General features: G+C 47.3%; 1 protein-coding gene across 14 annotated transcripts in view; it reads right to left on the bottom strand.

Annotated features, from left to right (window-relative positions):
* PPP1R13B (protein phosphatase 1 regulatory subunit 13B) overlaps nt 1-14,243 on the bottom strand; it is a 139,304-nt gene that overhangs the window by 23,946 nt on the left and 101,115 nt on the right. For all 14 annotated transcript variants that reach the window (XM_074996410.1, XM_074996418.1, XM_074996411.1 and 11 more), the window contains one exon: nt 11,866-12,046. In XM_074996410.1, the coding sequence (XP_074852511.1) occupies nt 11,866-12,046 (181 nt within the window). The remainder of the gene's footprint in view (nt 1-11,865; nt 12,047-14,243) is intronic.

Below are 14,243 nucleotides of genomic sequence, written 5' to 3'. Positions count from 1 at the left end.
AGCATGTAAATTAATAGTCTAAACTACAAAGTCTAAATCTCTCTTTTACAGTCTAAAATACAGCTTCTCTAGATGTCCATATGCAATTATCCCCCAAAATAGTGAGATTTACAGATAGCAAAATGTTGTCTGCATATACTCTAACTTATCAATTGACCTTTTCCATGAGACGACACTTAAATGCAACAAAACAGAAGCCAATACAAAGAAGGAGTTGCTAATCTGTCAATTAATCTCCCATTTAACTCTCCATAAAAATCTGATTTGATTTTCCTCAATGAGTACTGGGACAAGATATGCACAACCCATCACTAAGTGAGGAAGAGGCTAGGAGATTTTGTACCAACTACCAGAGAAAGTGACCGAAGTGTCCATATATGACAGCCAACCTATGTCCAGGTTGGAATACACTACAGGCTGAACATCTCTAGTCTGGTATCCTCGGAATCTCACTGGTGCCAAACCAGAGAATTTGCCAAACTACAGGAGATCAGTATTGTCTAGGAGCTTTATTAATACTTCCACTGCTTACTTGGCTCTTAGAAGATACTTACAGGTAAACTAGATCTAAATAACTGCACAGAACACTGAGAACCAGGACTGGTATTAATGCGTGAAGGTAGCTCTCTTGATCCTAATGATTTACCTCTTGATGAAATGCCTACGGCAATAAGCAAGTGATGTAAGATGCAGGTGGAAGATATCACTGAAAGCATTTAGTCACAAACCTGCATGTAGGCAGTCCAGGTGTGATGGTCATCTGCCTGCTGAACTGCAACAATAGCAGCTCCCGTATCCTGCCTAGGTATCAAAGCAGCCCAATTTAGGGATAGTGCTGTCTTCTTTGAAAGAGGGGGAGAGAAAATCATCCCTAACGCTGCTTGTTCCATTGCTCCCTGTCATTGAATTGTGGTCACAAGGGAAAAATCAACAACTAAACTGAAACTACACCTTGCATCCTGGAACATACACTTGTTTCTTGATCACGATGATCTCCACGAATGCAGGACAGCAATCACTGATGAAGAACTTGCACGTTATAAAATTGATGTTGCAGCTTTAAGTGAAACTGGTATTCGTAGTACCAGTCAGTTCACAAAGGATGGAGCAGGCTATTCATGTTACTATATGGGCTACCCCAAGGATCATCCAAGGCAAGTAGGAGTTGGCTTCACCATCAGGACACCAGTAGTCCCCCAGTTTGAATCCAAGCCCCATGCCATCAGTCGTCGCCTTATGACTGCAAAGCTTTTACTGGGCAGGGACAATGCCTTGTACTTATTAGTGAATATGCACCCACTTTGACTCCTACAGATGATGAAAAGGCTTTTTATAATTGCCTGAATTCAGCGATCTCTTCAGTACCTTTTAAATCCAAGCTATATAGAGTCAGCAATTTTAGTGCTATATTTGGTCAGGACTACACCACAGGGCCAAAGGGGCTTGGACATTATGGTATTGGAAGTGAGAACTCAAATGGCACTCTTCTTCAAACTTGTGCACAGCATGAGCTTGCTATTGCTAGCACATTCTTCCAACAGGCGAACAAGTACAAACCAACTTGGATGTACCCTTGGTCTAAGCATTGGCATACGTCTAATACTTCATCACAAAACAAGTTAACTAGTGTAATGCGTGGTATTTGTTCCTCGTCTGACCACTACATAGTATGCAGTGTTGTCTCCTTGAACTTTGTCCTCCAAAACCTCATCATTCTGCTGTATGCCGAAAAAAGCTGGATGTAGGTACACTTGAAATACCCAAGACACAAGCACTGTTTCATTGCAGTCTTGATGCTTCCATAGTCATCAGCAACGAAAGTTCACCCACTGTTGAGGATGACTGGATTAACATCAAAGAAACAACCTACAGAACTGCTGTTGGGATACTCCGTTTCCAAAAACGCAGGCACAAGGACTGGTTTGACTAGGACAGAGATGCCCAAGCTCTTCTTGATAAGATGCAGGTGACACACCTAGCTTAGCTCAACAATAAAGCAAAAGCCATCAGGAAATCAACGCATATTTGAGCTAAGCAGGAGGTGCAAGTCAAATTACAGCAAATGCAAAAGGATTGGTAGTAATATCAAGCAGCTGAACTCCAAAATGCATCTGACAGACATGATTTTACAGCATTCTGTGACGGGCTGAAGGCAGTCTATGGGCTATGCATTGCTGGCTGTACACCAGTGTGCTCTGCTGATGGCCTCACTTTGATCGCAGATAGCGCTAAAATCCTTGACTGTTGGGCTGAACATTTTCAGAAAGCAGTGGACCTGAGGTCAACTTCTGACAGCAGCATTCTTGAAGAGATTTCTCAGCGGACTAATGATTTACAACTGGCCGTACCACCAACTCTAGATGAGATATAAAAAGCTGTTAAACAGATGAAATCTTGAAAGGCCCCTGGCAGTGACAGAATTACATCAGAAATTTGTAAAGCTGCTGATGGCCAGATGATATACCATCTCATTGATTTACTTAGTCCCCCAGGACTTCAAAGATGCCCTGATTGTACACACATATGAGAGAAAAAGATTACTGTGTATGCTGTGATGACCATAAGGGCATCCCTCTGCTCTCTATAGCTGGTAAGATCCTGGCTTCCATCCTTTACAACCGGCTTTCACTACATGAGTTCAAAAATGTCATTATCCCTCAAAGCCAGCATGATTTCATGCTGGTCGAGGCACTGCCGATATGGTATTTACAGCCAGACAGATACGAGAGAAATGTAGAGAACAACATCAGGACAGCTATGTAATCTTCATCAGCTTGACCACGAGGTTCAACACACTCAAAAGAAATGGGCTCTGGAAAATACTTGGGACGAATTGGCTGTCCTGAAAACTATATCAACATTGTTCAGTGTTTTCATGATAGTATGCTGGGTTGCATCCTAAACAATGGAGAGACATCAGCACCTGTTGAAATATCAAATGGTAAAAAGCAAGAATGTGTCGTTGTTCTCCTGTTCAATGTCTACTTTTTAATTATGCTGTTAGTTGCTTTTAAGAACTGCATGTTTGGCATACCTATTCAATTCCAAACAGATGGCAGTACTTTCAATCTCCAGAAACTTCAAGCTTGCACTTAAGTGGCTACTACAACTATCCATGACCTTCTGTTTGCTGATGACTGTGTGTTCAATGAAGGATGCACCACAGCTTTTTGATCGCTTTGTTACTTTTCATCACCACTCTGGAATCACAATGAGCGTCAAGAAACAGAAGTTACACCTCAGTCTGTTTGGAAAGAGCCCAGCACTCCAGTGATCACTGCTGCCGATACAGTCCTTGAGGCTGTTGACAAGTTCTGCTACCTTGGAAGTGTACTGTCCTCTAGCACAAAACGTAGCTCATGACATATCTGCTCGAGTCGTCAAAACCAGCACTACCTTTGGAAAACTGATCAAAAGCTTATGGAATGATCCTGGTATTAAACGCCATACCAAGGTAGCAGTTTATCAGGCAGTCGTCCTGAATATCTTGCTGTATGGCTCAGAGTCATGGACAATATATCGCCGCCATGTTTTGAAACTCAATCAGTTCCATATGCACTGCCTGAGGAAGACTAAAATTCCTTACACAGAGGTTCTTAAGCTGTGTGGTATCATGGAAGCAATGTTTATGAACAAAGCGTTTTGCCAGACTGGTCATGTTATGAGGATGGATGATATAAGGATACCAAAGATGGTCTTCTATGGACAGATTGCTCATGGAAAGCACTCTCTCAGTGGTCAGTATAAGTGCTATAAAGACATCTTAAAGATCTAGGTGAAGTCACGCGGCATCTCTTTCAATGATCTGGAAATTCTAATTCAGGACAGATTGTCCTGGCAGCAAACCATTATACAGGCTCTTAATTGCTTTGAGAGTCAGCATCTCCAGGCACTACAGGAAAAGTGTAGGATCAGAAAAGAAAGTACAATGCCTGAAGTTGGAGGTCTGTTAAGTGATATCTTTAAATCAGCTCTGCCGATCAAGGACTGGTTTAGTCGCTCACCAACAGCATCACAGAAGATGAGATTCATCAATCGATGGCTCAGTCCAAGAAGAGGAGGTGGGTTGTTTCACCTCTTGGCCTTATCATTCGGTTTCCTTGGGGCCCCTGTAAAGTATGACCTACAGCTGCACACAAAATACATAGCAGCAAAAGGAAGTGATAGTCTTCAGTTCTGACTGGGAATTAATCATTTGGCTCTTAGCAGCAGATACTGGTTTATGGAGAGCAAGGTTTATTGCTAATCCATCTAAACACGCTCTTGGATGAATGCAAAGTACTTAGGATATGTGCTACAGAATGGTTCAGCTGCCCACCCAGTGAGGTCCAAGCCTTGATGCAGGAATTCAAATCAAACCATCAATTCACAGGTCAGTACTGACTGGCTATTACAGGTGACTGGCTCTGGTGGCTCCTCTCTCACTTTTTTGGATCTCATTTAAAAGGTGACCCCAATCTATGCCCTGTGGTCAGAGGCTTAGGACAGAGAAGTTACTCACCTGTGTAGTAACGATGGTTCTTTGAGATGTGTCCCCATGGGTGCTCCACAGTAGGTGTCAGGCTCGCCCCGGCGCTGCAGATCGGAAATTTCCAGCAGTCTCCGTCGGGTCGCGCATGCGCTGATGCGCGTCGGTCCTTCATGCGCTTACGGTCACATGCACGATCCGGTCCCCGCCAGTTCCTGATCAACCACTCCGGATGCTTCTGAAAAACATGAAACAGAGTTCCGAAGTGGGGAGGAACGGGTGGGTAGTGGAGCACCCACGGGGACACATCTCGAAGAACCATCGTTACTACACAGGTGAGTAACTTCTCTTTCTTCTTCGAGTGGTCCCTGTGGGTGCTCCACAATAGGTGACTAGCCAGCAGTGACTCCAAAAAAGGAGGTGGGGTACCCGATTTACGTGCAGCTTGCCCTTGAAAGGACTGCTGTCGACAGGTGTGTATCCTCATCAAACACCCGGTGTATGGCATAGTGCTTGGTAGGATGACCAAGTTGCCGCTCTGAAGATGTCTCTTAGCACGATTCCCTTGAAGAAGGCCATCGACACTGCCATTGTTCTAGGGGAGTGAGCCCTGGGCGGAACTAGCAGAGGGGTCTTGCGAAGCTCATAGCACAGTCTTATGCAAGATACGATGTGGTTTGAAATCCCTTGTGAGGATAGGCCTTCCCCTTTCGACCTGGGTGTGAGGGACACCAGGAGTCTGTCCGTTTTCCGGAAAAGCTTAGTCCTGTCTATGTAGAAGGCTAACGCCCTCCTCACATCTAATAAAGTGCAGCCGCGCCTCCTTGCTGGAGTTGTGAGGCTTAGGATAAAACAAGGGTAATAGTATTGGTTCGTTAATGTGGAACGCTGAGGCAACCTTTGGAATGAAGGCTGGGTGTGATCATAAGATCACCGCTTCCTTTGAGAACACTGTGCAGGACGGCGTCACCATTATTGCTGGAAGTTCGCTCACCCGACAGGCTGACATGATGGCGAGAAGGAAGGTTGTTTTCAGGGTAGGCAGCCGGAGGGGTACGATGGCCAATGGTTCAAAGGGTGGTCCTGACAGCGTGTGGAGGACCAAGTCCAAACTCCATGACGGCGGTAGTGGTTTCCGAGGGGGGTACAGGTTTACCAGCCCCTTTAGGAACTGAGTGACAAGAGGATGAGTGAATATGGTTGGCCCTTCCTCTTTGTGTCGAAAAGCTGATATAGCTGCAAGATGGACATTTAGTGAGGATAGGGAGAGTCCGTCTCGTTTGAGCTCCAGCAGGTAGTCCAGAATTACAGTTATAGGGACGTCCAGAGGAGCTAACTGCTTGGAAGAGCACCAGGAGGTAAATCGTGTCCACTTCTGCTCGTAAGTCTTCCTGGTGGAGGTCCTCCGACTGCACTCCAGGACTTGTTTCACTCCCTCCGAACATGTGCTCTCTAAGGCGCTGAGCCATGGATCAGCCACACCTCTAGGCAGAGTCCTTGAGGATGTGGATGCACTATTGACCCCCAAACCTGCATGAGAAGGTCCAGCACTGCCGGTAGGGGAAGTGGCCGGAGGCATGCCACGCGCAGAAGCAGAGGGAACCATTGCTGTCGGTCCCAGGTTGGGACTACGAGTATCATGCGTGCTCTCTCCCTTTTGGCTTTCTCCAAAATCTTGTGGATGAGTGTTGTGGGAGGGAACACAGAGTAGAGGGCCCTTCCATGGGATCATGAAGGCATCCCCCAATGGTCCCTGCTCTACGCCCGCTCTGGAGCAATACTGGGGGCATTTCTTGTTGTGAGTGGCAAACAAATCAATTTGGGGAAACCCCCATTTGTGAAACACTCGTCGGAGCAGGTTGGAACAGATCTGCCACTCATGCGTGAGCGCAAAGCGTCTGCTGAGTTGGTCCGCCTTTACGTTGTGGACACCCAGCAAGTATGAGGCTTTTAGGGTTATATTGTTGGCAATGCACCAGTTCCACAACTGGACAGCCTCCGCACAGAGCGCATGAGATCTAGCCCCTGCTTGTCGGTTGATATAAAACATGGTGGAAGTGTTGTCGGTATTTATCCCAACTACTTTGCCGTGCAGGTAATTTCGAAAACGCTTGCACGCATTGAACACTGCTCTGAGCTCTAGTATGTTTATATGCAGTGTCTTTTCCACGGGGGACCATAAACCTTGAGTAACTTCGTTGCCGATGTGCGCTCCCCATCCCATATGGGATGCATCTGTCGTGAGAAAAGCGGTAATTTGCGGTTGGTGGAAAGGCACCCCTATTAGTAAGTTCCTGGGTTCTGCCCACCATGCCAGTGACCTTCGCATCTCCATTGTGGGCGATACTGCCCTGTGAACGGCATGGGCTATTGGTTTGTAAATGCTCACCAACCAATGCTGCAGGCTTCGCATATGCAGCGTGGCGTTCTGTACCACAAACGTGGTGGTCGCCATGTGCCCCAACAGTTGTAGACATGTTAGGATTGGGACAGTGGGGCTGTACATTATTACTTGTACCAGGGATTTGATGGCGCGGAAACAGGCAGGTATACCCTTGATGTAGTAGAGTCTATTCGCGCCCCTATAAACTCTATATTTTGCATGGGCTCGGTCTTTGACTTCGAGAGGTTGATGATTAGGCCCAATGAGGCGAATGTGTTTGTGGTGATGTGTATCATGCGTAAGACCTCTGCTTTCGATGTTCCTTTCAGTAGACAGTCGTCTAAGTATGGAAAAATGAAGACACCTTGTCTGTGTAGGTATGCTGAAACTACCGCCAGCGTTTTGGTAAAAACTCTGGGTGCCAAAGAGAGGCCGAATGGAAGAACTCTGTATTGGAAATGCTCCCAGCCTACTGTGAATCGGTGAAAACGTCTGTGTGCCGGATGAATTGCTACATGAAAATACGCGTCCTGTAAGTCGAGGGCTGCAAACCAGCCTCCATCGTTCAGTGCCGTGATTATGGAAGCAATTGTAGTCATTTTGAAACGCTGCTTGCGCAAATACTGGCTGAGGGCCCGTAAGTCCAGGATTGGCCTCCAGCCTCCTGTCTTCTTCTCTGTCAGGAAGTACCGTGAGTAGAAGCCTTTCCCTTGGAATTGTTCCAGTACTCTCTCCACCACCCCTATGAACATGAGGTGGTCTACTTCCTGTTTTAGCTTTGTGTGGTGAGAGGGGTTCTTGAAAAAGGACCTGGTGGGAGGTTTTGGTGGTGGCAGTGATCGGAAGGGGATCATGTACCCCGTGGCTATAATCTCCAATACCCATCTGTCTGTGGTGATGCTTTGCCATTGAGAGTAGAATGGTTTGAGCCGATGGTGAAACACATGTTGAGACTGGCACTGAGAGACCGTCTTGATTTTGCAGTCCCCGACGTACCCGTCAAACCTGCTGCCTCAGAGTTTGCGCGGAGGGTGCACGACCCTGCTGGGGGTGACGTCTAGGGGCCCTGTACTGCTGCTGCTGTTGGTGGCGCCCCGGGTCATACCCCCGTTGATATTGAGTACGCTGTGGCTGGTAAGCGTAATGCCTTTGCTGTGGGTAAAAATGTCTTCCTCCTGTACAGGGGGCCGGTGTATATACCCAGGGTCCTCAGTGTAGCTCTCGAGTCCTTGCTGGAGTGTAGGACCGAGTCGCTTGAGTCTGAAAATAACTTCTGCCTATCAAAAGGAAGATCTGTGATTTTTACTTGCAGATCCCTGGAAATCCCGGATGTCTGGAGCCACGATTCCCTACGCATTACTACCGCAGTGGCTGTGGAAAGAGCCGCTGTGTCTGCTACATCCAAGGCAATTTGAACTCCTGCTCTTGAAGCTGCGTAGCCCTCTTGGACGATCGCTTTGAGGACCGGCTTCTTGTCCTCTGGAAGAAAATCCATGAGGGAGGTAAGTTTCGAATAATTGTCGAAATTGTGGTTCGACAAGTGAGCAGCATAATTTGCCATTCGCAGCAATAAGGTAGATGAGGAGTAGACCTTTCTGCCGAGTAGGTCTAATTTCCTTGTGTCCTTATCTGATCCCCCTGACCTATATTGGGGCGTTTTAGCTCTGTGTTGCGACGATTCGACCGCTAGGGAATTCAGCTGTGGATGACTAAACAGAAATTCCATGCTCTTCGCTGGGACAAAATACTTCTTATCTGCCCTCTTATTTGTAGGAGGGATGGAAGTGGGAGTCTGCCATATGTTGGTGGCTGACTCCATAATCGCTTCGTCTAATGGGATGGCGATCTTGGATGAAGCCGGGGGTCTCAGATTTTTGAGGAGCTTATGGTGTTTCTCCTGCACCTCTGCTACTTGAATGTCCTGTGTTTGAGCCACCCTTTTGTACAATTCTTTAAACTGTTTAAGGTCATCCGGGGGAAGAGAGATCCCCAGGAACAACTGCCACATCTGGGGAGGATGAGGAGGCATTGCTACGATAATCTCCTCTAAGTCCTCAGGTTCCTGACTCTGTTCACGTGCTTGTTCTTTTGAGGGTTCTCGATGAGGGTCCAAATGCTTTGGACCACTCTCTAACGGGGGAAACTACGATGTTCCCCCGAGAGTGAGACTGTGTGCTGGGGTGCTGACGAGGCATGGACGGGGATCTACCCTGAGATCCAGACCCCCTGTGCCAGTGTCCCATATGGTAAGGGCGGCCATAACAACAGGGGCAAGGGCCCGATGATGGGGACCTGGACCACGACAACCGGAAAGTGTAGATGTGACGCGTGGAGGGGCGTGATCGTCGAGATGACGTTGACAATGGTGGGGATCCCCTGTGATAGTATTCATAGGGATCCCTGCTGGAGGTTGGTGAAAAGTGTCCAAGCCAGGGGGATGGCGGCTAAAGGAACGGAGATGGAGGTCTAAGGCAGGCTGTTGGAGTTGCCGCTCGGTGAATCTCTGGGGGAGAGCGAGGTGATAACGGCAATGCGATGACCTCTGGGGAAGGACTGTGGTGCCAGGTCTTGGTCTTCATTTTCCCCCGTTCCTGAGCCGTAGGTGTTCCCACTGGTGCCGTGCTCGGATCCGCTGCGCGCGGTGCTGCACGGGGAGTCTCGTCTGGCACCGTTGGGCCCCGTGCCAGGTACCCTTGCTCCAGTGCCATTGGTGCCGCAAGGCTCGGTGCCATGGGAGCCGGTGCTGCCATTTCCAGCGCCTGCAGGGCCCTCGGTGCCGCCTCCTTAACAGTTGGAGGCCCCTGCATGGGTACATGCGCCGCAGCCTTCCCGCTATGAGAAGCCAGCGGACTCGGGCCCTGTGTTCCGCTCATCCTGCTCACAGAAGTGACTGGCAGGGATCGAGCTGGTGAAAGCTTCTTCTTCTTCTGCACAGAGGAGGTTAAGGAAGCCGCCTTCCTCTTGTGCGAGCCCGAAGATCCCTCCTTGTGGGGACTTTTCCGATGGCCCAGGCTGGAGGGCCTTATCGAACAGAAACATTTTTAGCCTCATTTCCCTGTCTTTTCGGGCTCTAGCTGTAAGCTTAGAGCAATGAGGGCATTTCTGAGGGATGTGGGCTTCCCCGAGGCAACGGATACATTTGCTATGCCCATCTGAGGCAGGCATAGCCTCCCGGCATGAGTCACATTTCTTAAAGCCCGGCGAGGACATTGTTTGAACATTAAAGTTTTTGAGTGCTAACAGGGCACTTAACAGTTACTCAGTCCAGTAACAGATAACAGATAACATTCGCGGCCTTAAGGTAGTGGACCCGCCAGAGGCAGCCGCCTCCGTACTTTTCCTTGCTCTCTTTTTCTTTTTAAATATACACTCTAACATAAACAACTATAATAAGTAGGGTATCAACTAATAACTATTAACAAGAAGTAAATCAGAGTTTCTGTCTCAGGCGCTGGAGCCGGAGTGGATTCCGTCTGCAGCCGTTGGCGGTTGAGAAGGAACTGGCGGGGACCGGATCGCGCACATGACCGTAAGTGCACGAAGGACCAATGCGCATTGGCGCATGCACGACCCAACAGAGACTGCTGGAAATTTCCGATCTGTGGCGCCGGGGCGAGCCCGACACCTACTGTGGAGCACCCACGGGGACCACTCGAAGAAGAATGTGTGCATTTCTTACTCTTAAGGAGATTGTTTGCTACTAACCCATTCTTCACAGTTCTGACTTTAACTTAGACATTTACTGACAAATTGCCCATTGCAGAGAACTTGGAGAGAATGTGAGCTAACAGTTCAAGCATCCAAGTCATAGATGAATTCCTGCACCAGACCCCAATTGAAAAGGCATATTATAATACAGAGAGAATTGTTAACTACGGGAGGCTTGGGGGCTGTAGTGTTGAAGAACATGCTACAGATAATGAGTGCAGAAAAGCTCCTTCACTTGCCACAGTGAGAAAGAAGCAGGCAGTTAGAATACTAAAGGACTTTCTATGGCAGAATTAGCAGAAGACACACACAGGCTGTGTCTACGCTACAGGGATCTTTTGAAAGATGATCTTCCAAAAGACCTTCTTTCGAAAGAGCACATCCACACAGAAAAGAGCACGTCCACACACAAAAAAAGCACGTCCACATAGCCCCCACTCTTTTGAAAGAACAGGCCAGGGATTGAAAAAAATCTGGTGCCACGAGGTCTGCTCTTTCAAAAAAACGGCCCACTAAGCATCTACACATGCTCCCCCCCTGCCAAGAAGCTCTGGAAAGGGGATGCTCTTCCTGATCCAGGAGCGGAAGAGGACTTCCAGAAGAAGAGCTGAAGTCTTTTGATTTCGGATCGAAGGAGTGCATTTTGTGTGTGGACGCTCTGCATATTCTTTCGAGAAAGGGCATAATTTTCCAAAAGAACTTGCTAGTGTAGATGCAGCCACAATGCCTGAGTCAAACATTTTCAAAAACTTATTTTGGTAAGTTCTCTTCTTGCTGGCAAAACAGACTTGAGAACGGAAATCAATAACAATTTAATTATCTGAGAAGTATTTTGTGTAGCTTAATCTTACTTAAGGAACAAACATTGAAACAAAGCAGAATTCTTTAAACAGATGAAAATAAAATACTGCATAAATTAGTTGTATTTTATTTGAAGATTAAATTGCAGTTACATACTGGATTTTAAACTTTATTATTTAGATACAAACACCCCTAGAGCAGAAGTATTCATCACATTTCTGACAACTGCGCATGCTCTTTTTTAGGTGCCATATTCAGTTTATTAACCACGTAAAACTCTGGCAAAGCTATGGAGATAGCATACACTCAGCCTCTTAGGAAGAATGAGCAAGAGAAAACCAAAATACCTCAGCTTTTCTCTCACAGGACTAATCTGCCCAATTCACAGGACAGCACTGAGAGGCTTAAATCACTTTGACCAGAGAAGACTGTTCAAACTTGGGATCTCTAAGGACCAATTCTTTGCTCCCTTATATCCCAAATGGTTCAATAACCATGTACTTACCAGATTTTGATTTTCCATGAGTCGCACTGGCAGCAATAGTGAGAGACTGTGGTTTTACTGGGTCTACAGGTACAGCATAACTGCCAGCAGTAGGAACTTGGATGTAAGGCCCCACTGCTGCTACTCTGCCTGAAGCACTTAGAGATGACTGTGGTGATGACGTTCCATTAATACGATTTAACTAAAAATACACAAATCAAAAATGGTGTTAATATCTATTTAACGAGGGATTTTTAATGTGGCAAGAAAAATATGGTTGAATAATCTAGAGGGACGCACAGTAAACAATTCACCTCAAAGTTGTTAATCAAATTTGATCTGGAAAAATAGATTTCTACTCTAGAAAAGAGACTTTGCTCACCTGAAACTACACAGAGTTCTCAACCATGGGTATATTTTTCTTCTGTTCAAGGGTTCACTTCATCTCCATACATTGTAAGGTTGGGGCCTTAATGGAGCATTAAAAACCAAAATTGAAACTGTAAGCATCCCTCCATCCAGGCCTTCACCTGGTCATCCAGAGATGCATGCCATCAGAACACGCACACAGTTAGGGTGACCAGATAGCAAGTGTGAAAAATTGGGTTGGGAGCTGGGCAGTAATAGTTGCTTTAGGCTATGTCTACACTACGATGTAAATTTAATTTTATTATAATTGATTTTACAATGCTCGGTTTTATAAATTTGAACTTGACTATCCTCACCTCCCCACAAAGTCAACTTACTGCCGCCACACTAAATCGCCAGACATTGACTGTTGCAGCATTGCATTGTGGGAACCTATCCCACAGTTCCCTCAGCCCTGTAGCATTCTGGATTTTTTCACTGGTGCAGTATGGGGGCGGGGAAGGCCTCACAAGTGGTTGTGTGTATGTGATATTGTCATATTCCCACACTGCATTGCATTCATTCCCCTCCCATGGAAAGCAAACGGATATTTTTTCAGAAAGAAAGAAGTAGGGAATCCCAGGCCAAGGGAAACCAAACAGGCTGGCTTCAGAAGGTGTAGTGCACCAGTAAGGGGATTGTCATACTGCCCTGGGATCACCCAGTTGACTGTGTCATTTCAAATGGCACTCCTGACACTTCCCTCTCCTCCCCACTCGAAACTAACTCCCTCAGGCAGGGAAAAGAAGACAATTTGTGGTGCAAGATGTTTGGCTCCCCACTTCACTACACAGACACGTCCAAAGGGGGGGAGCTTGCCAAATTTCCACATGACAGAAATAATCTGTGCCCTGGGATCACCCAGGTGTTTGTGTCATCTCAGTTGGCCCTCCAGCCACTTTTCCCCTACTTGAAAGCACCTCTGCCTGGGCAGAATGGTATGGCTTCTACCGGACAAGCCAACTAGAGCTGCAGACATGGGATTGCAATCCTATCCTCAGGGATCACCCAGGCGATTGTCATCTCAACTGCTCCTCCTGCCACATTTCCCCCTGCCTGACAGCATCCCTGTTCCTGAAAATATTACATGAACAGATGACAGCTTGTGAATCTGCCCCCCCACGACCAATTCTATAAGGGAGATTGTGAGTATTGTGAGGGAGTAAATGGGTCGAAGGGCCAGTTGAAATAGTTCCTTCAGTGTGTTACTCTGGTGGGGGAGGACTGCCCCCCCATTCCATAAGGGGTATTGTGGGGGCACTGGGTATTAAAGCTGCAATCTGTCACCCACCAACACCGAGCCCCCAAAAATCTTTGCTGCGTGGGGAGACTTCCTCTCAGCAACAGCCAGCTCCTAAAAATCTTTAATGCAGGGGGGAGACTTCCCCCTGGCAACAGAAAGCCCTCAAAAATCTTTCCCACCTTTGGCACCCTCACTGCACACAAGCCAGGACATGGTGCCATCTAGCATCATGGTCTGCACAGCTCTGCTGGCAAATGATTTTATTGGGTCGGGGGCTAGCTATGTGATGCTTCTGGGGGCTGGACAGACCCCCAACTGCATGGTGTCTGTGGAGGTGAGAGCGGGCTGCACCAGATATTTGTGAACCGCAGAAAAGAAGTTCCTTGGCCTCTCATACAAGCATGACCCCTGCTCCCCACAGCCTAGCTACCACATGGTGCAGTGGGGCAGGGGTTAGCACCTGCATTTAAATAAACAAATAAATTAATAAATCTCAGCCTCTCGTGCTACATCCTGCGCAGGGCAGAAGCCACCACTCTGTGATGGGGCTATTTTTTCATGGGTAGACGTGAGTGCTGCACTAATAAAGAAGAGTGTCTCTCAGACTCTCATACAAGTATGACCTGCACATCCCAGCTGCTTCAAGCTACCTGGTGCTGAACTGAAATTAGTGGGCTTCCTGTTGCCTAATACCTGTGCACCTGGAGAGCAATGGAGATGGAAGCAGACACAGCGGACAACCATGGGG

Source organism: Carettochelys insculpta, chromosome 6 (assembly GCF_033958435.1).
Source record: "Carettochelys insculpta isolate YL-2023 chromosome 6, ASM3395843v1, whole genome shotgun sequence".
Classification (NCBI taxonomy): Eukaryota; Metazoa; Chordata; order Testudines; family Carettochelyidae; genus Carettochelys; species Carettochelys insculpta.
Note: the sequence above shows the minus strand (reverse complement) of the source record. Positions and strands in the feature narration are given on the sequence as shown.